Raw genomic sequence first — 26,830 nt, forward strand, 5'->3', positions numbered from 1 at the left:
TGCACGCTGGCAGCGTGCAATGGTACTTTTCGGATGGAACGAAAAAGCTGAGTAAAAACATCACTGCGTGCGCGTGTCTTTGGTAACGCAGCAGGTGTTACTGCAAGAAGGCATAGTAAAATTACTAGCATTCGGCTTCAAATTGTTTGTTTTGAAAGTTGTTTCTTTCAATCAGAATGACAAAGTTCTACTTGGATGTTATATAAAACAAATAATGAATGTTTTTCATTCGTGCAATGGTGCGAATATGTTCATTCGTTGAAAGCTGGAATGTTCCATTCAACTCGGCTCCGCCTCGTTGAATAGAACATTCCATCTTTCAACTCATGAACATATTCGCACCATTGCACTCATAAACATTCATTATGTGTATACCATTGAGTGAAAGTGATTTGATATTCCTATTTACCTTGGACTCTCTGCTTAGCCATGTCTGCCTGTTGAGCCACTTTGACTTGATACTCAGCATAGTTCTCTTGCTTATTGATATTCCAAGCATCTTTGGATGTGACAGTAGGTGCATGGGTTGCATTCAGCTGATAATGACCACCACTACTATAGCTCTTCTCTGTGTCAGGATGTGCAACCATGGATTTAGCCACAGGTCTCTCTTCCAACAGAGTAACTTTGCGACCTCTACTGTCATATATCACAGTTCCTAAATCTGGTTCATGGACATCATCTGGGGTCAGACCAAGTACACTGGATAGGGCATTTTTGGCAGCATCACTTTTAGCTTCTTTTTTTGTTCTCCCAGTGCCTGTGTAGTTGTAGAAAGAGATAACTTAACAAATGTAAACTCTATTAAAACCCTAACAATCCTTAACCCTACAAAATCAAACAGGCTAAAGTGTTGAACTTTGATAGATCAGGTATGGCCCAGTTAGGATTGGGTGTTTGATTCTGTGGGGTTGTGTATCATTGCTATCTAGCAGTGCTGTTGAGATTTGATTGAATGGGTATGGTGGATGTGTCAAATGTAGTGTCTGGCATTGCTCTATCCTCAAAGGTCTACTGATGTGTAATTTTGTTTGAGTGGGGAAGGTTGAGGTGATTAGTATTAGGGTATGTGTGGGGATGGTGTGTGGGAGGGTATGTGTGGGGATGGTGTGTGGCTTGTAGCAAACAAGTCACCAGGGTGACTGGTGGTAGTTAAGATTTATGTGTGCTTGTCCTTTTTTCTTGCCATAGGTCTTGGAAATGTTTACTTTGTAATAAACAATGCATAAGGCAGGTGGATGGACTCTACCATTGAAAATGAGGTAGTTTCAAAAAGTAATTGTACTTTTTATTTGTTATTGTTATCTAAAAAAGCCTATTTCACAAATTTGTATAAAATGTTACATAATCTAAGTACTGTGATGTAATAGTTATGAATTAAAATTTCAATAACAATGGCACCATTTCCTATAAATATGAGGGTTTTCTTAGCTTCATCACCCAGTCTTCAAGTGACTACAGTGATAACAACATGACAGCTCGTGAAGCAAGATTGCTACAGCAGAATTTGAGAAGTGAGGAAGTGGATGGGTTTGTAGAGTCCATAATGGGAAAGAAGAAAACCGAGAGACAGCGCCGGAGTGAGGATGAAGGAGTGGTCAAGGGAGGCAACAGGATCGCCCCCAGCTTGTTGTTAAGAGCAAGCAGACGCCATGGAGGTTGAGGAGACAGGAGAGGAGACAGGAGAAGAGACAGGAGAAGAGAGGGGGGAAACTTCACAGATAGAGACGGGAGGCAGTGAGGAGACAGGAGAGGAGGAGAACAGGGGAGAAATTGCCAGGGGAGATGGGGGAGGAGAAGAAGAGGATAACACTGGACCATCCACACGACCACCCAAGACCAAAACCCCCCGAAAAAAGAAGACTAAGCAAGTTCCGCTACCCGACTCCGACAACGACCCGGACCCGCCATCCGCCTACCAAGATGACTATGCCCCCGATGAGGCAGGTTGGACTAGAAGCCTCGAGGACGTCCGCATTAGATCGTTTAGAGGGAAGAAACCCCATGGCCCGAAATTTTCAAAGAAAGAGTCGCCGCTTAAGTATTTTTTGAAGTTTTTTCCTTTGGCTTTGTTTACCATGACCGTCACTTGGACCAACAAGAGCTTACGTAAAGGCAGGCAGCGACCAACATCACTACAAGAAATTAGAGCATGGGTAGGGATCCACCTGATGATGGGCCTGGTAAAAATCAACAACTACAAGGATTACTGGTCTTCTCATCCTGGGCTGCGCAACAAGCTAATTTCACAGAGCATGAAGCGCCATCGATTTGATGCCCTCAGTCAGCACATCTCCTGCAATGACCCGGACAAAAACCCAGATCTGATACGTGACAAAGTTCATCGCTACCATGCCAAGAAGAAATCCCCACTTCATCCAATCCTGCCTGCATGGGACAAGGTGCGCCGAAAATGTCTCAGAAACTACAAACCACACCGGGAGCTGAGTCTCGACGAGGCCATGGTGAAATACCGAGGTTTTAAAGCCAGTGTAAGGAAGTTTTTTATGCCCTTCAAGCCCATTCGCACTGGATTTAAGATCTATGTCCTCGCTGAGGCAGCCACGGGATTCTTCATCAACTTCACTATTCATCCCCACGGAGGAACCCCTACAAAGATGGTAGACATTGTGATGGCGACAGCAAAACATCAACTCAACCTTTACCATCACATTTTCACAGACCGGCTCTACACCTCAGTTTCCCTGGCTCGTACCCTCCTCGCTAAGCGTACCTATCTGACTGGTGCTGTCAAGAGTAATAGTAAAGGGCTACCAAAGGACTTCACAACATCACAGAGTAATCCAAATCACAAAAAGGTCAAGCACTTGAACACCTGCGAAAGGGGAACCTTTTATACCCGCCAGAACGGCCAACTGACATCATGCCTTTGGAAAGACAGCAAAGTCATGATGCTCCTGTCATCTACACACCAAGGTTGGAGGGATCCAAACACAGGCACGGTGGTGCGCAAAGTGGCCAACGCAGATGGACGACTTAAGAAGAAGTGTATTCCTGCCCCACCCCAAGCGGTTGACTACACTAAGAACATGGGAGGCGTCGACAAGGGTGACCAACTCAGATCGTACCACACTTGTTCACGGAAGTCACAACTTTGGTGGCACAGCATCTTATACTTCCTGCTGGATGTTGCCAGGGTAAACGCCTGGCTTTGTTACAAACAGCACCACACACCAGCAGCCAACGACGGCTCAAGTGCCAGTACCAGTGGCACTGATGACGACCAGAGTGATGGCCAAGTACTAACACACTCCAAGTTCGTGCTTGCAGTAGTCTCTGAGCTTATCGATGGGTACGCAACAGGAGATGTGCCGAAACAACTTGTCCTGTCCCTGGGAGCAACAGTGCAGGCCACGTCTCCGTGAAGATGCCAGGTCGGAATGCAAGATGGTGTAGGTGGTGTCGGCTGAAGAAACGCCTTACTAAGTCAGGACATCCCAAGTCAACACGCCGAGGTTGCAATGTGTGTGGAGTCAACCTATGTCCAGGAAGATGCTTCATAGAATTCCATTCCATCAAAGAAAGAGAGGCAGACTCCACCACAAGCACCACCGACTAGATCTACATGCACCACCAACAAGGCAGCCACTGACCGCCCCTCCCAACCAAAAAAGAAAAAAGAAAAAAAAAAGGAAGGATGAAAAAATAAACAGAAAAATAAACAAAAAACAACAAAAAGGACAATGATGATCTATGAAGCTAACAGTGCGAAACCCAAGTTGAGCTTCGAATGAACTGAGCCCTAACAAAATTTTACTCCACATAAAAAAATAGTGTACAGTGTACATACATAATTGTTTGATTATGCTGTATTAGGTACTCTGTGATTTCACTGATCTTTTTGTACACACACCATGTGTACACACTCCAACAAAATCAAACAAAGAAGGCCTGTTGGAGTTTGTTAGGTTGTGTATTCTCCCCTTTGAGCAGACTGTTTCATTTTGTCTGATTGGGTACAGTTCCCAGTACATGGTGGTAAAAGCTGTTGGAATGTGTTGGGTTAGGGATTGATTCTAGTAAAAACCTTTTGGGGGGTTAGGGTAGTGACGTATGGTCTCAAGCCATTTAAGTTACTGAAACCATACACTCAGAATTAGATTTTGAGGTCTCGAAATCAAGCATCACAACTTCATGTGCCAAGGGTGTTTTTTCTTTCATTATTATCTTGCAACCTCGATGACCAATTGAGCTCAAATTTTCACAGGTTTGTTATTTTGTAATGCATGTAGAGATACATGCATGTAAAGAAGAATGGTCTTTGACAATTACCAGTGTCCAGTGTCTTTAAAATGATGTGTAGATTGACAAAGCTGGTGTTTGGTTTGTTAATGAACTGAGATTTGTTTAAATAATAAATTTGTCTTTTGATAGTCAAGGGCATACTCTGTTTGAAGTCTGAAGGTTCTGGAGTTGTGAGAGGAAAAGTAAAAAAAAATAAAACTAGACATAGTGTTTTTTGTTAATTACAAAAACACGGTGTTCGGTTGGACGTTACGTGATGACGTAGTTCAAAAACATTGAACCATAAAGATGTTTTTTATACAATGCGTCGTTATTTTATAGTTAAGCTTGTATCACACTTTTGAACGCCTTGTTTCTTCACAAATGCAATATGTTTGTGTGAGATTGACATCAGTTTTTTTGTTTGCAACTTATGAAAGCCCTTTAAAAATCTAGCTCACCCCTGCACTGGATGCTGTACACAGATTTGATAATCAACAGCGCCCTCTTTGGTGGGCAAAAAGAGAGCGCTGTTGGGAATTCCCCCACAAACTTTCGCGCCATATGATTTTTACACATTTTATTGTTATTCAATACCTGATGACGTCATTATGACGTAATTAGGCCTGTGTTGTCTTAAAAATACTAAGGTTCAACTATCTATTGAGTTTCAAGGTTCAAATCGATCTCAATCTTGAGATATGCCGTAGATAAGCTCAAAAGTTGTTTTTTTATGAAAAAAACACGAAGGCCAACTTTGACCCAGGGTAACGACCCGGAAGTTAAGGTGGTACGATTTTAGCGTTAACTTTTCAAATGTTGTCCAAGTCTTTATCTATCCGATGCCCAAGTATGAACATCATAGCTTTTATATTCGTTGAGATACAGCAACAAGCAAATGGTCCTTTTTTAACATTAAAAACCCTGTCATGACGTCATCATTCTAAAAAAGTGGCGGTTTCATCAACTCACTGGTGCCTATGTACATAGTAAGTTTTAAGTTTATACAAGCTTAACTTTTGTTTAAAATTGCTTGGGAAGGTTCAGAGGTAAAGAAGAACACGAGGAAAATTAAATCTATGAACAGATTGTTGATAGCTTTTTAATTTTCACAGAAAGTAAAAGTGTAAATCTATTACATTTATACCTTTCTTTGCACAGAAAACAAATGCTAAGTTTAATACTTGTTAAAGCGATGTATTTTATTAGTAAAGAGCTAACTATGTGCAAAGTTTGAAGGTTTTGTGATCCTTGTGATGTTTAACTCAAGAGTAAACTTCTTAAAAGGTTAACTGGATTTGGGGAAACTTTATACGAAACAACAGTTTACTAATTTTAGACTTGTGAAGTAAATAACTGTAAAAGACTTATTTATTAAGTATTACAGAGGTTTCGCAAGTGTACGACACGGGTACAGATACAACTAAGATAACTGGGATGCACGTTAGATTTTGTTAGGAATTAAATAAACACTTATTTTGAAAAGCAATGATTTGTACACAAAGCTTTACCGTGTAGCGCGCTAAACACTGCCGTGAGTGCCGGATAGAAACACCCTTCACGAGTCGATGTCACGAATCCGCTTCCCGGTGTTTGATCAAAACATAACCAATGTTCGTCTTTTTCTGGTTGCATTTTCTCACATAATTAAAAGTCATACGAATCGCTGCAGTAGGTGGCCATCTCAGCGAAGCTTCGTCTTTAATTCCGTTTTGATAATTAAGCCATGAGAAGGGCGAACAGGGGAACAATTTGACGCCGAATATGATATGAGCGGACTTCAATTGTAAAATGTTGGTACACCATTAAACTAGCGCTACGTTGTAAGTACAATGACCTGAGACTTGTCAAAACATTAATGGAAATCACACGTACAGTCAAACGATGCACTATTCCGAGCAGAACACACAGGCCTCGTGGACTGAACAAGGTGTGATCAATGGAGCGGAACGGCCAGCCAAAGCGCTTTTGCAGTGTACGCAGTTATCACGCGGGTCAACACATCCGTGGGCTTTATCGTCCGATTTCGACCAGAGTTTCAGGTCAAATTGGTATCATCTCTGTGGGAAAGTTTGAGCAGGATCACTCATCTATAACGGGATGCAAAATTTATGTTGAAATGTTACGTAGTTTTAGAGATCAAAAATTGTAAAATTGTTCAACCTTTGGTTTGAACCGGAAGTCAAGGTCAAATGGGGTCATTTTGTGTGTAGCGTTTTTTGAAGTTTGATCGACCTGTCCGATGATATGTAGATTGTCAAAATCCACCATGTGGTTCAGGAGTTATGATTTCTTTAAAATATTTAACTTTGATTTGTTGTAATTCAAAACCTGATGACGTCATCATGACATCATTAAGTTCGTGTGGTCTTATTATTAAGGTTCAATTGTCTGATGAGTTTCAATGTTAAATTCCATATCAATCTTGAGTTATGACAACAAATTGTCTTTTTTTACAAAAAAACACAAAAAACACAAAGGCAGAGTTTGACCTTCCGGTACGACCGGAAGATGAGGTCATACGATTTTGGCGTTTACTTTTCAAATGTTGTCCAAGTCTTTATCTATGTGATGCCCAAGTATGAACATCATAGCATTAATATTCGTTGAGATACAGCGAAAAGCAAATGACGTTTTTCAACTTTAAAAACCTTGCCATGACGTCATCAATGACGTCATCATTCCCAAAAAGTGGCGGTTTCGTCTACTCACTATTGCCGATGTACATAGTAAGTTTTAAGTTTGTACAAGCTTTACTTTTGTTTAAAATTGCTGGAGAAGGTTCGCAGGGAAAGAAGAACGCGAGGAAAAAAAAAAAAAAACAGAACAATAACAATAGTTGTTCGGCTGTTGGCCGAACACCTAAAAAAACAGAACAATAACAATAGTTGTTCGGCTGTTGGCCGAACACCTAAAAAAACAGAGCAATAACAATAGGTGTTTGGGCTGAAATGCACGAACACCTAACAAGAAGCACTTACTCACCCAAACGACAGCAAAACAAACCACAATGATCGTGACCTTGCAATCAAGGCTAGAAGATCACCGGATGGATATACCATGGAGGTAGAATTCTACCTCCATGGATATACTGACACAAACGATAACAACAACAACACAAACAACAACATCATCAAGCACCTAACACCCAAACAACAATAACAATTACAAAAACACGGTGTTCGGTTGGACGTTACGTGATGACGTAGTTCAAAAACATTGAACCATAAAGATGTTTTTTATACAATGTGTCGTTATTTTATAGTTAAACTTGTATTACACTTTTGAACGCCTTGTTTCTTCACAAATGCAATATGTTTGTGTGAGATTGGCATAAGTTTTTTGTATGCAACTTATGAAAGCTCTTTAAAAATCTAGCTCACCCCTGCACTTGATGCTGTACACAGATTTGATAATCAACAGCGCCCTCTTTGGTGGGCAAAAAGAGAGCGCTGTTGGGAATTCCCCCCAAAACTTTCGCGCCATATGATTTTTACACATTTTATTGTAATTCAATACCTGATGACGTCATTATGACGTAATTAGGCCTGTGTTGTCTTAAAAATACTAAGGTTCAACTATCTATTGAGTTTCAATGTTCAAATCGATCTCAATCTTGAGTTATGCCGTAGATAAGCTCAAAAGTTGTTTTTTATAGAAAAAAACACGAAGGCGAACTTTGACCCGACCTTCGACCCGGAAGTTAAGGTCGTACGATTTTAACGTTAACTTTTCAAATGTTGTCCAAGTCTTTATCTATCCGATGCCCAAGTATGAACATCATAGCTTTTATATTCGTTGAGATACAGCGAAAAGCAAATGTCGTTTTTCAACTTTGAAAACCTTGCCATGACGTCATCAATGACGTAATCATTCCCAAAAAGTGGCGGTTTCGTCTACTCACTATTGCCTATGTACATAGTAAGTTTTAAGTTTGTACAAGCTTTACTTTTGTTTAAAATTGCTGGAGAAGGTTCGCAGGGAAAGAAGAACGCGAGGAAAAAAAAAAACAGAACAATAACAATAGTTGTTCGGCTGTTGGCCGAACACCTAAAAAAAAAAACAGAACAATAACAATAGTTGTTCGGCTGTTGGCCGAACACCTAAAAAAAACACAAAAAACGAGCGGGAAAAAAATGAACAAGAAAAAAAAAAACAAGAGTTGTCCTGGCAGGGTCTGAACACCTAAAAAAAGACTGAACCAAAAATTAGAGGTGCTGCTAGTTGTTCCGTACACCTCACCAAAATGCAAAAAACACACAAAAATAAAATGTAGGTATTCCTGGGGGTTGCTTCAAACACCTGATTACCTCAACTAGCGGGATCAGCGCGTAGAAAGGCCAGAGTTTCCGCTAGTTTTACTATATTGATTATGCTTAGAATACCATACATTAACAAAAATATTATTTTACAGTATAATTTAAGATGTGTTTGTTCAGGTGTTAATTTGTGGGGTATTTTAGCGAGTGATTTGAACCAGAAATTGTTATCATCTGGATCGAGCAAGTTACTATTAAACCGTTTTTCCCTAGAATAAAGGAAAACTTGTTGCCAAATATTCTGAGTTCTGGGGTCGATGAATTTTGTTGAAATTATTCTGCGGTAGTTAGTTTTAGAGCTGGTCTTTTTAATTATGACTTCACTATCGACACTTTGATCTGGTAAAACAAGCCAGTTACATATGTGATTCGCAGGATCTCGCTTTTCTCTTGAATTAGGCTGAAATCGTTGTGTGTTTTGAGTTTACCTGAATACATATTTTTCTGTTTAATTTTAGATGGGTTGGATTAATGTTTGCTTGTTGGGTTGGGGGGTTATTTTGCATTGGAACTCATTTTGCATGTTTACTTTTTATCGTCTTTCTATCGTTGTCTAATGTCTCAAATGATTTTATAGACTTATTATTAAAAAGTATAGATTTTCAATATGGCTAGGATATTGGAATTGAAGGCCATCGGGCTACAGTTTTTGGGGTAAACCTTTTTCAATTCCAGGCATATGTCCCTGGATTTTTATTTTGTTAGCTGTTTCGTAGCGCAGCGCAGCGAAACAGCTCTTGTTTTTGTTAAAGTTTTTATTATTATTAGCTGTTTCGTAGCGCAGCGCAGCGAAACAGCTCTTGTTTTTGTTAAAGTTTTTTTATTATTGTTGTTTTTTAAAATTTTATCTGTCATCTTAAGGACCAATTTTTTAAGAGCACTAATTTGCAATGTTCCCAATAAGCGATTGCAATGAAACTTTCAGGGATGAAAGGTATTAGTGCAATAATGATCCTTGAACAATTATGTCATGATGACGTCATCAGAAGTCACGTGAAATCATCTTAAAGGTGTTTTATGTTAAATGTTTAAAAATCTATATCAAATCAGCCACATGAGACCATAGGTTTTTGATTGCGGGATTGGGTAGAAATAAATTAGATCTTCATTTTATTTTGTGTGCGTGACCTCACATGACCATGGTCGAAAACGGAAGTGCCCCTCTAATTCAAAAGTGGCAAAAGTTATGAAGATGGTTTAAACGATGATAGTGTCTAGCAAGGGTGGGCAGTTCAAAAAAAAATATCGATGACATCACTAAACGCAACAGCGCCCTCTAGCGGCAGGTTGAAAACTCTTCAAAATGGACTTTTCAAAGATGTGTGTGGTGAAGTTTTGTCACTTCAAATTTTTCACACACGTTTACTGTCAGGCAGGCATCATATGTGTGAAGTTTCAGATCAATGACGTCATCGGGGGTTACGTGACACGGCCTTATAGGTGCACTTTTTGAAGTCGTATAACTCCAAAAGTAATAATTCGACCTTGTTGAAACTTGGTAGGTTGTTAGATATTCGCAAGTTCTTGTGAATTTTAAAATGACATCATAATGACGTCATCACATGATTTCTTATGATTTTTTTCATGTTTTGCACCTTTAACTCATTAATTGCTTACTGTACATGGTATAATCTAAATTATTTTTTTAAATAGCCAGGATTGGTCATAACTGGTTGAATATAAATAAAATGTCAATTTCAGTTGAGAAATTTGAAAATGTTATTAACGAAACAGCTCTGCATTTGTGCACAAATGCAATCATGTCTAGTTTATGTTTGTATTCTGTATGTGTTTTATGGCGAATAAATATTAATAATAATAATAATAATAATAATAATAATAATTGCTTGAAGTTATCACATGCGCTTATCACACACGCACTTATCACATGCGCTGACATGTGATTAATTTTGTTTTCTGAAATGGTTGGTTACACAGATAATCGTCCATAAGTTTACAAAACTAACGGTAAATACATAGGCTGATACTACAGTACAGGTACTGAAAGTACAGATAATAAATAAACACTAACCCCTAACAATGATGCAGTCCGTAAATATTAAATTAATTTGCACAATTTCAGTACTTAGCTGTTATTTAATCCTTACTGAACTCCTACTGACCTTGTGCATGTCGTACCCCATCAACGATAGCAACTGAGCCAAACTTGAGATTGACAAAGCTCCCTGAAGAGCAAGCTGCTTCCTCCTGGAACTTAATCGACAGTCGTTGTTTCTGACAGAATTCATTAAGAGCCATGACTGGATTCTTCATTCCCAACATGAATTCTTCTACGAGTGCAGGATCCACCTGTTAGATTATGCAGTCAGTAGTAAAGTTAATGACATAGATTGGTCAAATATCAGGAAAATGAACTGTCAAGTTGTAAACTTAATGGAGTGTTACAGATAAAATATACTTGGCATGCAAATTTAGGCTGGGTTTAGTCTAAATCATGCAAAACTGGAAAACTTCATTCTCTTAATGCAATTCATTCAGTTAATCAACTATCCAAAATCAGACAATTGTGTGTACTTGAACACACTTAGATCAAGTTCCCTAACCAGTGATCTCCACAAACTTTGTTTTTGGGAGGGCGGCATGACGTTATCAAACTGGCGCTCATTGATATGATGTCATCAAAATGGCACCCATTTGTACTATATGACATCACTTGAGATTTAAACCTTTTCTTTAGAATAATTTTATTAATCCCCTGGCACGACACTACCTAAAAGAAAGATTAATATACATTCATAAATACCTCAGACAGTTTCGCTATTCCTATTGGTGGAGAGCGTGTCACGTGGGTGAGTATAAACCTTTGTTTATGACCGGTAAAAAGTGTTAATTCATGGGCGTGACACGCGACCTCGCACCTGATCTTATAAGTCAGTTTCTTCATTCCTATTGGTCGAGAGCAACGGCTGAAACAGTTGTGCCACATCACGCGATACGCGCGACGCGCACACAGGGTTCTCCACACGGTAAAACTATGTCCGGGCGCTAAACCAATCCTGCACTATTGTCAAATTGCGCAAACGATTCCTGCACTGTTTTCAAATCGCGCAAATTATTCCGTATCTATCGGCATATTGCCCACACTACTCCTCTACTATCTGCAAATTAAGCAAACTATTCATGCTCAATTAGATAAGCCAATTACACAAACCACAAACCATTCCTGCACGATCGACAGTTGCACATACTATTCCTACAAGATCAACTGATTGCGCAAACAATTTTGCGCAAATCATTTCAGACGAACAAAACCACTTTATGCACGATCGCCCAAATTTTTTTTTTTAGTTTCAGACTTACGTCCTGGTATTTTTCGATCTCTGATCGGTCTCCACATACCACGTAAACTTGATTTCAAGTCTGAGAGTGCGGTCATTGCTCTTCAGCGACGTAGAATTCCCCCGTCGATTTGCTACCACGCTCTAAATACGCTCTAATGACGGATGTTAATTCTCGAGAGGGCGCTGTTTCAGCCAATAATATATCAAGGCGACTAAATCGCACGATTCACAGACTTGGAACCAAGTCTAAATACCATGCTGTTGTCAAATGGTAGTCAGGATGCCCTGCGACACAGAGAAAAATGCACGCGTAATGCCGTTACGAAATAGCCGAGATCTGGGTACCAGTCTTTGCACAGTATTTTTATGTACAAAAAGGTAAGTGATACAGCGCATCGAACGTAGGTTTGAGTTCGTCGTGAAGTGTTTTTCAATTACTTTTGTCCGGGCACGATATTTTTTGTCCGGGCGCACGACGATTTTGTCCGGGCGGCATTATTTGTCCGGGCGCATTTGGTATTTTCAGAATTTTGTCCCTGGCGAGAACCCTGGCACAGCATTCCCTTATAAGGAGTTGTTTACCCGAGGGCGGCGGAGGGCTTTACAAATTCATAGCTGGAGGGGTGTTGTGTTGAAAGAAATCATTTAACAATTATAATTTTTGCATTTATTTTACTTTTTGACCAAAAAGTGATGATGTTTTTGACCGAAAAGGTATATGAATGGGAATCAAAGTGTGTTGAATCGGTTTTCAACTAGTCGCTAGTGGTTTAAACCCGCCGAAGCCTGGTTCTTTATATAATTTACCGAGACAAAAGAACCAGGCCTCGCTGGGATTAAACCACTAGTTGAAAACCTCTTCACCACACATTGATTCCCTTATTTTGTGGGTCAGGACGTGCAGCTTGTTGTCTGACGTCATTGAGGGCTCCAGCCAATGTGCCGATGAAGAGTGCGCCGCTTAGACTGTCACCTTGAAATGAGCCAAGCATTGTGTCAAACCAGTTTGAAGAAGATTTGTTGATATTTACTTTCAGTTTTGTATTGGAAATTAAAAATCTGACAACACGAATGTCGTCGTTTGAACAACCTGCGGTTTGTAGGACCTTTGTATTGTCCCTTGACCTATGCAAGTCCCCAGACACACAATGTATGAAGGCCACTTCAAGGTGTGGGCTACAATGTGTTTTTGCCAGGGGCCGTTGCCACCTGCTCTTAGGGTTGAAAAGGGGTTACCCCCTTTATAGTCCAAACGGATGCAAGCTTGCGTATCATCCATCAGAAGCCTGGCTGGTAAAGCATAAAACACTACCTCCCCAATTTTACGTAGCAAATGTCACAACCAGGACTCGAACCCACACTCTGCTGATTAAACACCAGAGCTTAAAACTGATGCTCTTAACCGCTAGGCCACGACACACTAGGATGGTGATGCGGGCTGGGAGCATGGCGTTCTCTTGGCCACAATAATCACGTATTTTCTTTGTTGTAAACAAAACGGAGCTGGGCGATGCAATTTAATACTGTTTAGTCTAACAGTAAGCGCGAAGGATCAAGCCGAAAGCCGCAACCCTATTGAACTGTTACCTTCAATATATCAAAAAAAATTTTTGGGCTTCATTTTGCACACAGGAAAAACTTGATGTATTTGAGTATACTCGATATAAAATTGTTGATATATCCGTAATTACAAAAAAACTGACGTCATCGTGTTGTAACGTTTGTATACTGAAATGAAGGATCACAGTTCCGATGCTGCAGTTTGGAAGTCTATAGCTAATACGGGCTAAAAATAGTCTGTTTGTAATTTTTGGGGCAGGGTGACCAATTATTTTAGCAGGGCAGTCTCACCTTGGGAGGGCAGGCCACCCTCCCCAAATGCATGTTTGGAGAACACTGCTAACTTTACCAAACACTCCATTAAAGTACCATAACCCAGGTTTTGATATTTGTACACGTATTACATGTATTTCATGTAGATTTATCTTGTTCAGTTTACTTTTTCTTTACATAACTTTTGACTAACCTTCTTTGGAGCACCTTTTGCAATGATGGGGTTCAAGCCTACATCCTCACCGGTACGGATCGCTTCAGCTTGCCTGCTTGTTATCACATTCAGCTTCTGGTGAGGCTGAATTGAAGGTGTCATCTGCTGCTGTCCTTGGGTCTATCAAAAATTTACCACACATAGAAAAAGTAAGTTTGTGGTTTTCCCTTGCTCTTAAAGGCAGTGGACACTAATGGTAATTGTCGAAGACCAGTAGTCTCACTTGGTGTATCCCATCATATGCATAAAATAACAAACCTGTGGAAATTTGGGCTCAATGGGTTATCGAAGTTGTGAGAAAATGATGTAAGAAAAAACACCCCTGTTAAACGAATTTGTGAGCTTTCAGATAGGATTAAAAGACTTCTAGCTAGAAGTCTTTTATTATTTTAGTGTGATATTACCTATTTATCAAAAACTACATCACTTCAGAGGGAGTCATTTCCCACAATGTTTTATACTATTTACAACTCTCCAATGCTCACTACCAAGTCAGTTTTTAAGTTCATATTTGTTTTGAGCCAAACGTGTACCATCCCTTTAAGTCTGCCCCCCACAATTTAAAAAGTTTCCCCTAAATCTGCATAAGCAGGCTGTTCAACCAATGGGTTACTCAAGTGTTTCTATGTCCACAGACAGCACTCGTTTTTCGAAACTGACACAATAATTTATTTGCAACAAATATTGTTGTCTCAGACCACTTGGACTAACTTTATGTTTGGTAATAGAGCAAAATGTTTACAAATAAAATTTTCCAAAAACACAAATAATTGATTGTTATTATTGAAAGGTACAACAATAAGGGGAGAGGGTAAAAAAGAACAATTCAGGCTAAATCAAAGGTGTGGCTAGGAATTCCAAAAGAGTATTGAAACAACCAATGAGAAAGAGGAGAAGAACTGTCTGCACATTCATTATTAGTACACAAACACCCATCTCCCACATTGATCACCCGCATTGATCCCGACATTGATCCTCCATCATTGATCCTGACATTGATCCCGACATTGATTTTTCATCATTGATCCTGACATTGATCCTGGCATTGATCGTCCATCATTGATCCTGACATTGATCCCCCCCCCCCCCATTGATCCTTTTCTGTTTCCCATACATACCTGCTGACCATATCCCTGCTGTTGCCCGCTCACTTCATAAAAATCATTACGTTTCATCTTGAATCTGTCGAAATACATCAATGTACAATGAATGGTGTTATAGGTCTTAGATTGTCAAATTATGCAAGAATATGATGCATTTGTTTTAAATAAATAAACACACAAAAATCACAGAAACTCAACCACCCGTCAGACTGACAATTCTTCAAAAAAAAAAGTCTGACCGTCTGACAAATGTAATGAAGGCGAGGATAGAGAAAGCGAAAGTCTCTCCTATGTGCAGGATGTGTAACAAGGCGGAGGGGACTGTCTTTCATTTTGTCAGCGAGTGCAGTAAGATGGCCCAGACGGAGTACAAAGGTAGACACGACAAGTTGGCCAAGGTTATTCATTGGGATCTGTGCAAGAAATGGGGTTTCCAAGTGACTGCAAAATGGTACGAATATGTTCCAGAGAAAGTTTCAGAGACCGACCGGGTCAAGATCCTCTGGGACTTTAACATTCAGACTGATCATTTAGAGATACTATATTTATTCGCTTGCCTTCAAGCTCCACTTTAAGTTGTTGCACTTGCCTATTCCTATGCAAAGATGCACATTACATAACTGTTCATACATTACATTATATCAATAGATCAACGCTCACCATGTTGGTGGTCAATAGGTTTGCGTGTAAACGCAGCTTCGCCTAAATCGCGCACTTTTCTGAATTGACATTGACTACAAAAATGGCGAATCCATTGGGTCAAATCTTCTTGCTTGATATACATACGTATGAACAGGTATGTAATGTACTTTGCATAGAAATAGGCAAGTACATGTAGGGCAACTTTGAGTTGAGCTTGAAAGCACGCCAAAAATAACGTATCACTAATTTTTTTGTAAATTTTCACTGAAGTTCATCACCGGATCACGTGATCCACAAGGTCAAATTCAAGGTCAAAGTAGAGGTCACCATGGTCAATAAGGTTATCAAACCTAATCATGTTATCACAAACACAATAAAGGCAGATTTGGAAAGCTTAAAATGCAATTTCCTTTCCAAAGACACCAATTTCAACAAATATGACCCAATGGTTACCATTTAATGGTCAGTTGATATCGTAGGTCAGGCATATTTTGACCGAAATCATTGAGAAAGAGCCTGTACGTAGCGCGGAAAACGTTTATCGAATGGAGCTGAAATCAAATTTGAAGTTTGAGCCTGTTGAGCCTTGATAGCTAGTTGCGATATATACTTCTAGAAACTACAAGGCTCACAGGGGAGCCTATAGTTTCTAGAAGTAGTTGCGTTAAAACGTAACGTTATCGTAACTAGTTTAATACCCCATAAACTGGTAGGCCCTAGATGTAAACCAAATTTGAGTGATTTGAGACAGAATGACCCTCCCTGAAGGAGAAAGAAACTCAATAAATAGTGTTTTAACCTTTCAAGGTTGTTTGTACTATTGTAGCATGATGTAATTGCGGTTACGTTACCTTATCATGGGCTTATCGCAACTAGGTAGGTTGGATCATAGAGGTAGAAATAAATGGTTGGATCATCTCCATGGTTGGATGGATCATTGAGGTAGGATGGATGTTGTTGTTTCTTTGACTTGGTTGATTGTATTGTAATTGCGATAGCGTAACCCTCCTGCCGACAACAGGGAGGAGGGTTACGTTATCACAACACAACTAGGTTGGTTGTTGGTAAATTCAATAATGCGCTAGTGATTTATATAAAAAATCAATCATTTTATAAATGTTTGAGAATATTCCTACTTCAGGAAACTTCTCTCAACATGATTAGCCTGACGAAAATACGGTATAAACAGCAGAGCTTCCGTCATAGTGGAGCTTGTTGCACGGTCTTGTGAAGACTGAATGAAGGGAATCAAACTTTTGTAGGTCAAAAACATAAAATAAGGGTTGATATCATGACACTTTTGGACTGGGGGTAAAGCCCACACTCACATATTCACTACTCAGTAGAGAAGGCTACACACCAAACCAAACAAACAAACCTGCACTTGAAAATTGAAGGATCGAAGGTAATAATAACGCCATCCACTGCAGATTGAACTCCACGGAGAAAAGCTAGCAGCGGTGGGCTGCGCAACTGACATGTGTCTGATCCTGATGATGACGACGACGGCGGTGTACTAGTCTTGGTTCAAGATTCGCCTGGATTTGCCACAAGAGGGCGCGCTCATCCCGACGCGCTAATCAACCACGAACCGCGCTAGATATCGCCCTGTCACTCCCCCCCCCCCCCCCCCCCAGGATAATAGACAGTGAACTTTGTTTATAACAAGTGTGTATCTTGCACATTTTGGGGAATTCTGGCAGGCAAGAAACTGCACATGTCCTATGGGAAAGTGGACATTAATGTATCATAATTTTCACATAAAATCCAGAATTATGAGTGTAAAAGCTGGACAAGTTTTGAGATGTGCCCCGCGGCCCTTCTCTATCAACTCATTATCAAAAGTTGACAACTAGATCTCCATAAAAAATGAGATTTTACGTTTTCTTCCATTGGGCTGTGTTTGTTATTGTGTATACAAATCATGCCTGTGGAAGTCTGTGGCTCTTTTGTAAACATGTGTTGTCACATATGGGGCGCCGTCTGTCAATTAATTGTTTGGCATTTTTAATGCATGTATTTACAATGGTTTAATAAATGCCTAAATTTGTATGGTTTATAGACCATAATTTTTAAACCATGAATTTCGTGTTTCCATTTTTGGTTTATAAACCATGTTTTTAAGATGACCCAATTTTCATGGTTTATAAACCATGTTTTTAAGATGACCCAATTTTCATGGTTTATATTTTACGTTAATTCATAACTCTTGGATTTATGTGAAAATTGTGACACAAAATGTCCACTTTCCCATATGATAAGTGTCCCTGTTCATTCTTTGGCTATTCTGCCTAGTAAGCTTGCGGCCTGCCAGGCAGAATTGTTTTAGCCAAAGAATGTACAAAAGTCACACTTATTGTAAACAAAGTTCACATGGTCTATACAAGGTCGTCAGCAGAGTGCAGACTTGCTATAGATGCATAATGTCAACTGGGATCAGCTCTAAACTATGTCTGTTCGCAGATGACTGCCTAATCATAGATCCATCTCAACTATCAATGACAGTGACATCTTACAGCAGGATCTCCACCGTCCGAGCAGTTCAACATTAACAAATGCTACAACGTGAGGTTCACCCGCCAACAAGATTTAAAATACCCAGCTGGGAGGTGACTGTCCATCTTTTGTCACATAATACCTCTATCTATCTCTGCCTAACACTCTTGAACTACATGTCTTGGTAGAAACATATTGACAAAGTTACATGAAAAGCCAATCAAATTCTAGACCTGCTTTGTCACAACGTGAGGAGCTGCTCACAAAAGAAAAAAGAAAAAACATACAGTGCCCTGGTCAGATCTCATCATAGAGTAGGCCTACTGTAGCACTGTGGAGTCCTCTAGCACACTAAGAAAGACATCACCAGAGTAGAACAAATCCAACGTTGTGCAGCCAGGTTTGTCCTCCATGAGTACCACCAAACGGAAAGTGTATCCAAAATGTTACAAGATCTACAACGGAAAGTCCTAGAATGGAGACGGCAAACTGCAAGCCTAACCCTACTCTACAAAATCCACTATAACATACACGTAGTCGCCATCGATCATACAGTCTACCCCACACCAATGCCTCCCAGCAGCACAAGATCCTACCACCCAAACAAGTTCCAACTCATTACAAGCCGCACCCAGCTTTATGGATTCTCCTTCTTCCCCGGACTGGCTCAATGTGGAACACCCTCCCAGGGATTGTCATCACTGCTCCATCTGTGATGGCTTTCCGGGAAGGAGTAGGTGCTAACCTTTGAGCAGTGGAAGCTGTTTTGACTTGCCACCATTCTTTTGCATAGCACCTTTTTCTTCAGGCCCTTTTTGTTAGCCTATGGAGGCACTTTTCTTTTTTTTTTTTACAGCTTTCAGAGCACCAATCAACCACCCTTATTATTAGCTTTACGTCCAAACTTATGGCTCCTGCGTAAACGTGTCAACACGTGTTTTGTTTGAGACGGTAGACACACAGGACGGGCCTAGACTTGTGGACAAGTCGTTCAATGTCTGTCGGGGTGATAGCGTTCCCACTCTATTCCAAATTTCCCCCCTGAGAGTGCTGGTCCCTCGAGACTTCTGCTCTCATGACTGCAAAACATTTGCAGTGAAAACAGCCATGTGACATAAAAATTTGCTTTGCATTCGCATCAAGTATGAACCAGGCTTAAGGCAAGCCACTTAGGATCTGATTCAAGAAACTTTTATTAAAGAAATAGCTCTGCCACTTGTGATGCCTCTACAATTAGGCAATAGACATCTTGCAAGATTTTAGTGCATAAGTGCCGTCATTAGTTAAAGCGAATGACTTTCCAAAAAAGTATGTTTCACAATAATTCTTGGCAGAATATGGACTTTATGTTTATCATTGTTTTAATCTACAAGATTTAAGTACAAAATGAAACCAGAGCAATCAATTTCAAATCAATAGTTTTACTTTTATATTTTCTTTAGAAATTAAGTTTCATCTTGTTACAAGTATTGCACTTGTTTTAGTGTCATTACAATATACAAGAGGACTAGCGAGCCATGGTTAATCTTCACATTTAATGACAAATTCCCAAAAGGAGAATGGAGCTAGGCCCACTAACAAAATGCATATTTTGGGCAGATTCTGTCAGGAAATTCATGTGTTGTTCACTGCATTTCAAATTAGTAACCTACATCAGGAATTGCAGAAAATTATTTTTACTACAGGCACTGTTGGGTGACTATTATGGTAAACTTAAAATAATAACAAAATTAAAGTGTATAAATTATATAAATATGAATTCCATACGCATCATCATCATTTTAATGACTGAATTGCTTATTTTGGCAAGCCTGTGAGGGTTGTACAAACACATTTGGTTCATAAGATAAGATCAGTGAGAAAGTCCTGCAAAATGTCATCAGGAAAAATTAGAACCTGTACCTGCAAAGAGCAGTGGTGACTCGCATAACATTGATCATTGTGGTCAACACTCCCCTAAACATGGAATTAAAAATATTATGTATTAGAACTATGGTGCCCTGAATGATTGTCATTATTTTTTTCCCAGGCTATGTCCGAACTGGCGGCTGCAGCTGGATTTCTAAGTCATTTTGCTTTGAAGAGCACTCCCTTAGCAACAGACATAGCCGTAACTGTAGCCACAAATTTGGATATGCCCTTATTGCTAATAGACGATGCACCCTCCAACATTATGGTGAAACTTAAACTTAACCATTCTGCCTGGTAATGTATACCTATATAGCATATAACCCCAATCCTACAATCACTCCATTGGCTACCAGTTTCACAACGGATAATCTACAAGACTCATTCTTACCTTCAAAGCACTCCACAACCTTGCCCCTTCGTACATACAGGACCTCAGTCATCATCATCAACCCACACACCCCCTTCGTTCCGCATCCCTTAACCTCTTGCAACTACCCTCACCTCCTGAGACATCTACCTATGGTGGCAGAGCCTTCAGTATCGCTGCCCCCTCCTTATGGAATAAGCTTCCATCACATCTTAAGGACATGTTATGTATTGACATTTTTAAGCGTCATCTGAAGACATTCCTTTTTAGGCAATATTATTTTAAATAATTGTTTTTGTAGAGTTGTTTCTACTTTTTCACTGGCTGGTCCAGATTTCGTAAACTGCCTTGTAGCATTTTTTGTAATTGTCTTTTTTAAACCGTTTTCTTCAGAAACCCTCTGTATTTTAATGTTGTGATTTGGAAATGGTTTTTTACCTTTGTATCTAGCGCCTTATTTGGCAATTTGGTGCTTTATAAATATCTTTTTATTATTATTATTATTATTATTATTATTATTATTATATATCGCTGGAAAATCAAGATATTTTAACACAATATATGGACATAAAACTCTGAAGGCAAAAGGACATCTAAGAAACTAAATCCTGATAGGGTTGGGAAACATCAATGTGAGATACAATATGACACAACAATCAAGGACACACTGAAACAACCCTCTGCAGATAATCAATCTACAAACCAACATAAGCACACAGGAGAAATACTGTATCAAAGATGAAGAGTCCACAATGTCCTTTAAGGTGTACCACTCGCACTGTTTTGGGAATACTTGTCATTTCATAATAAACAAAACTTCTGAATCAAAGCTTCATATTCAAAAACAAACTGCCGTATATAATAAATTGTACAATTAAAACAGAATGATGCTCTTTTATCCTGATTGGAAACAACAAATTTCTGACAGTTTTATTATACAAGCATGCCATGTTTAAATATTTATACTCTTAAATTAATGTCCAATCCATTATACATTTAAGCATACATGGATTTAAATACTGATTCACATTCTTAAATTGACCTTATTGAGAAGAATATTGTATTAGTATCATACAACACATATTGTAAGGTCCACAAAGCAAAACCACATGGAAGATCTGAGAATATAAAGAAAGGCAAATGAAGACAAAGCATGCAAGAGTCTACATAACAAAAGATGGGGCTGATTAAGCTATTAAAACAATCTGGCTTGAATTCAACCTATGGTATCAGTAATGGCAATCAACTTCAGCTTGTGGTCTTGACAAAAACAGGAACTAACATTTGGGTATGTAAAGATGTTGCCATTTGTGAAAATGAGTCTAATGTTGAGCATTTCAGCTGTGTGTACTATTTGGAAAATCGCTGTTGTTCTCATCCTTCAGTTTTCAATAAACAACTAGATGTGGGACAGATATCTTGCATATTGTAGTATTTCAGACATCTTCATTGGCAACTGTATATAAAGTAGGCCTATGCTTTCAGAAAATAAAAATCGGCAGTCGATTTGGTTTAATTGTCATATATCATGCGTTAAAGAAATCCTTTTATCATTGGTTCACAGCAGACTGGAATGCCTACATAAACATAATCAATGAGGATTCTCAGCTTACACATCGCTAGCATAGTTTTAGAAAACTAGGAATTTGAGTCCTAAGCACAAATTGGTAAGCAAACCATCAGCATGGCCCAGATCTCACCTTGACTCACTCTCATCTTGGTTACAGTGCATTGTGATGAGCATTAGCAACAATGGCTCACCATTTACAAAACATTTAACTCTTTGCATGTGTACATAATGTCTTTTGAGGCATTGCGTTGTGAGATATTAATGTATCATCGTGGTAACATCATATACTCTGTAATGTAGATTGTTCTTGTCAGACAGGTCCGGCTAAAAATAAAGATGTTGAGGTTTCCCCCCCCCATGAGTCCATAATGCACCTCTCTGAGCCAAGCATTCTGACGTTTCTATCGCCTGAATTGATATCCAAAGTGATTTCAAACTGCTAAGAGGGTGACTGCCTAAATGCCACTTTTCTGCCGGGAAACAATACCTTATTTTTTTCATTTAACCATTTAATGTCTAGGTTTGTAATAAAGACTGATACATTTACATCCATGCTAGTCGGATCCAGTCAAATACAAATTGTCATCATATCATAGTTGTTTGGACCACAATAGGGACTTTTCGTTTTCGACGGCGGATGGTTCTGCGACGGGTAAGATGACATTTGGCGTCATCTGCGCATGCGTCGGCTTTGAGGACGGTCGTCCCTCAATTTCTACGACAGTACTTTGGATGATTCTTCGTTGTGCTGAAAACGACAACATTTAGGTGAACAACCGTCGCAGAACCATCCGTCGTCGAAAACAAAAAGTCCCTAATATACCAATTGGGATGAACGCTTAGGAAGCCAATGCAATAGCCTATGAAAACTGCATATTCAATATAAGTAGTATTGTTTTACCTGAATTGGTCTGCCCCTGTCACTCAGGATTCTTTTCTTACAGGTCAATGACTCATTTGCTAGCATTGTTTGCAGAAAGTGGAAGTGGAACTTATATGACAACAGAACAAATTAGCTGAAAGAGCTGCAGCAATACACAGGATTAGGTACCAGTTCAATGTAGACGTACATGTATTTAAATTCATATTATCTGGTTCAATATGTAAAGCTTTGTTACCAAAGAAACATCCTTACTGCTTACATCACTACATGTTAATGCAATGCATAGTTTGTACACAGTCTCTTCATATAATAAACTAACAAATAATCATAATAAAACCCTTCACGCATGATATATTTGTATTATGTACATGAATTCAAGCATAATTTAGTACAAACTTGGTAGGGGCCTATGTTTTACAGCATATCTAGTTCCATCATTTACTAGCACTTTTAAGACAATGCTTAGCATGGTATTTCAATATATATCATGTAGCCATGGTATTGGCTTTGTTATTCCCATACAATGCTCATTTCAAACTGCCCTTTAATGGAAGAAACAAAGAAACTCGAGGCCTTATTGCCCTAGGCCATCAGTATTGTTTACTTAATTATTTGTCAATGTTCAAATAGTAAATCAATACCTCATGTACCTAACTGATGATGCCGCAATGTTAGCCACAGTCATATCCATCATGTCAGACATAACCTATAGCTTATGTGGATTGCAGACACTAGGAAGGTAAAGACAGTGCAAGTCATTGTTATCTTCAACAGGCCTTTCTGAAACAGCTATAAAATATGGCAGTATGTACATCATTTACATCATATCATGTTTCCTTTAAAAATTGATGATTCTGAATACTTTACTCCAAACTTCAAACATTTCACTTCTAATAATAAGTGTGACATCACAATCCAGACCCAATGCATTTATCATACAATGCTAGAGGGGGCTATTAACAAAACTCTTCTATATGAGTGTGTTGCAAATCTTATCATCAAATTAGTAAACAGTATAATTTGAGAAACACAACTTACAGTGTTTGTTGTCATAGATTTTGTGCATGTCAGTTCGGCTGAGAATTGAGTGATGGGATTTTTTTTGCAGAAAGAACACATGGTAGTACTTCACAGATGTATCAATTCATTGTTTGTGGCAATTTTTCAAGTTCAAAAGGAAGCTTCTGAATAACTCAGTTTTTGGATTGTTATCAACAGGGTATCTTACATGTATGTACATGTAAGTCCTTCATCCCTTCACGCATTTCACAGCCACCTTGCTCAAGAGCATAAAGCAATACAACAGAACAAAGACCAGCCTGTCGAATGCACATAAAACAAAACAAGGCTCTCTTGTGAGGGCATCAGAATGTAAGCAAAAATTACTTGTATTGCATTGTACATACATGTAATTGGGTTTACACTGCTTTTTGTACATCTCTCCTTGTCTTTCCTCAACATATTGAGAGCATAACATTAATATGTTTAACATATTTCATAACAATCAATAAGCTTTGCAGATGACTACTCAGCACCCACTTAAAAGCACCCATTCTCCCTTGGTTTCAATACCCAAACTTCCAAACATGTACATGTACCAAACTAACCATGGTACAATGTCAAGACTCTGCTGCTTATGGTAGTCATGTAAAGCACAGCATACCACTGTAGCAGAGCCATGGCACTGGATCCATGAAATGCAAGTCCAAAATGCTAGTTAAGGCATTGTACACATTCACTGAAATGTTGGTAGATGCAGCTAGTCTTTCAGCTGAGCTTGGAATTTCTCATCACTTTGATTTCATTGGAAAATTCACAGGCAATACGTTCACTGTTTGACACAAGTGTTCATATGAATCACAGGTATGCCAAAATGATCGTGTCATGCACAACTATCAAGCATGCTTTGTAAGTTATCACTGTCTGCAATTCAAATCAACATGTTGGGTATACTAAACACTGCTAATGTATACATTAAGCTTTAGTGTCACTTCATACTTCACAATAATGTAGTTGCTCATACAAATTTGGCCTCAGAACATTCAGGTTCAAATGGTGCAAATCTACACAATAGACACTGATATCCCTTGCTAATGCAGAGCTGTGCATTACAGTATGAATGTGTCTGGAGATGTACTGCTGATGCTGAGGTGTTGCTACTTTATAAGGTGTTAACTGCTGATGCTGAGGTGTTGCTACTTTATAAGGTGTTAACTGCTGATGCTGAGGTGTTGCTACTTTATAAGGTGTTAACTGCTGATGATGAGGTGTTGCTACTTTATAAGGTGTTATCAATCACATATTCAAGCAAACCTTATTGTGGACTCCTTAGTGTTGGGGTCTTGCAGCTGTTTATCACAATCTATTATAGATATTGTCCTAGAAGATATCTGGGCATTGTTCCCAATCACCTTTCTCCTTGGATTCCCAGTATTTGCCTTTATACACATAAGTGATTGCCTTGTTAAGAGGATCCATCTTGCGGTCAAACCAGATCGGTTTGTAACTTTCACATGGCTTTCCTGCAATAAGAGCAAACCAAGAATTCATTTGTACAGTCATATTTTCTGGGCGTCGCGCGTATTGCGTGATGTGGCACAACTGTTCCAGCAGTTGCTCTCGACCAATACACCAGTAAAAAATATTGAAACATGGGCGTGACACGCAAGCTTGCACCAGTGCTTATAAGACAGTTTCTTTATTTCTTTTGAATAGGAATGAGGAGAATGAAGAAACTGTCTTATAAGCACTGGCGCAAGCTCGGGTGTCACGCCTATGTTTCAAAACGTTTTACTGGTGTTATATCATCCGTTCAAACACCCCCACGTGATGCCCTCTCGAACAATCAGAATGGATAAACTGTCTTAGGAATTTATGAATTATTAATTAATGTACAAATAACTGTTTATAAAGAAGTTCTAACATACATGTTTATACCTGTTGGGATTACGTTACCGCCACCAAATTCATCATTGTTAAAACATTTCTTAACACTCACTACTCTTTCTTAGTAATGAAAAAGTGATAACTCTCAGATTTGCTACATTAATCTGATTTTTTGGACATCAAGGACCAACTTGTTTGCTACATTTAACAGAAAAGCAAATAAAATAACCGCTACAGACATCTCTGTTTGAGACAGTAGTAACTGCTGCCGTGTAAGGAAGACAATGTGACTGAGTGGGAGACAGTTCCTCCCAGGAAAAACTATCTTAGCAGAAAACATTATCCCAGACAAGATGTGCAAACCTATCAGGAGACAGAAAGACCATCCACAATGGCACTTAACAATAAGGAGAACTCTACATGTTGGTGTTCAGAGCAGACTTACCTGACTCTGTTGCAGCTGTAGCCTCAGACTCCCGTTTCCTCCTGGTTGCTCGTTGCTTCTCTTCTAGACGTAGCTTTTCTTTATTAGCATCATCCCACTGGCCCTCTTCCATTAGCCGTTGGTCAGGTCGGTTACGCGTATCCGTTGGGGCAACGCCGGTCTCAAATTCATTCATTGTGATGCAGAAACTTGTCATGTTATACATGTTCTCTGCATTGGGCCTGTAACAAATGTAAAGAAGCACAAAATAACACTAGTTTCAGACAGGCGGTCAGAGTCGTGCCAAACCAAATATATTCAGAGCGACCGTAGGTCAATCCACATAAATTTTGGTTTCAGACAGGCGAACTTAACATGAATAGATCAACGTCGGGAACCAAGGCGCAACGGTCGATCTTGCAACTTCTAGCGGTCCAGTTGCTCCTAACAGGTTTCAGACTTTTCATGTACTTTAAGTCAGATTTTGGTTCAGCGCCACTCTGGAGTGCCTGTCTGAAACAGGTGCAAGGCAATATAATCTGATAGTACAATTAATTATTATTTATGCATGATTTGTTTACCCTACACTGATGAAGATATGCAGTGTACATGTATACTCAGTGTTTGCTGATTTG

At 39.2% G+C, this 26,830-nt stretch overlaps 2 protein-coding genes across 4 annotated transcripts in view; both read right to left on the reverse strand.

Moving 5' to 3' along the window:
- LOC117290353 overlaps nt 1-17,128 on the reverse strand; it is a 31,682-nt gene extending 14,554 nt beyond the window's left edge. Inside the window, exons 1-5 of one of the 3 annotated variants that reach the window (XM_033771700.1) lie at nt 17,037-17,128; nt 15,032-15,095; nt 13,893-14,033; nt 10,688-10,874; nt 410-760 (exon numbers count right to left, since the gene is read on the reverse strand). In XM_033771700.1, the coding sequence (XP_033627591.1) occupies nt 410-760; nt 10,688-10,874; nt 13,893-14,033; nt 15,032-15,088 (736 nt within the window). In that variant the 5' untranslated portion in view covers nt 15,089-15,095; nt 17,037-17,128. Of the gene's footprint in view, nt 1-409; nt 761-10,687; nt 10,875-13,892; nt 14,034-15,031; nt 15,096-16,509; nt 16,659-16,986 lie in introns of those variants that run through there. The other 2 variants (XM_033771701.1, XM_033771699.1) reach the window with 2 other exon arrangements.
- An 8,118-nt stretch (nt 17,129-25,246) lies between these two features.
- The window catches only part of LOC117289976 (oxysterol-binding protein 1-like), a 31,474-nt gene continuing 29,890 nt past the window's right edge, over nt 25,247-26,830 (reverse strand). The window contains exons 12-13 of the mRNA XM_033771180.1: nt 26,217-26,437; nt 25,247-25,407 (exon numbers count right to left, since the gene is read on the reverse strand). Coding sequence (XP_033627071.1) covers nt 25,265-25,407; nt 26,217-26,437 — 364 coding nt within the window. The 3' untranslated portion in view covers nt 25,247-25,264. The remainder of the gene's footprint in view (nt 25,408-26,216; nt 26,438-26,830) is intronic.

The sequence above is a fragment of the Asterias rubens genome, chromosome 5, assembly GCF_902459465.1.
Source record: "Asterias rubens chromosome 5, eAstRub1.3, whole genome shotgun sequence".
Classification (NCBI taxonomy): Eukaryota; Metazoa; Echinodermata; class Asteroidea; order Forcipulatida; family Asteriidae; genus Asterias; species Asterias rubens.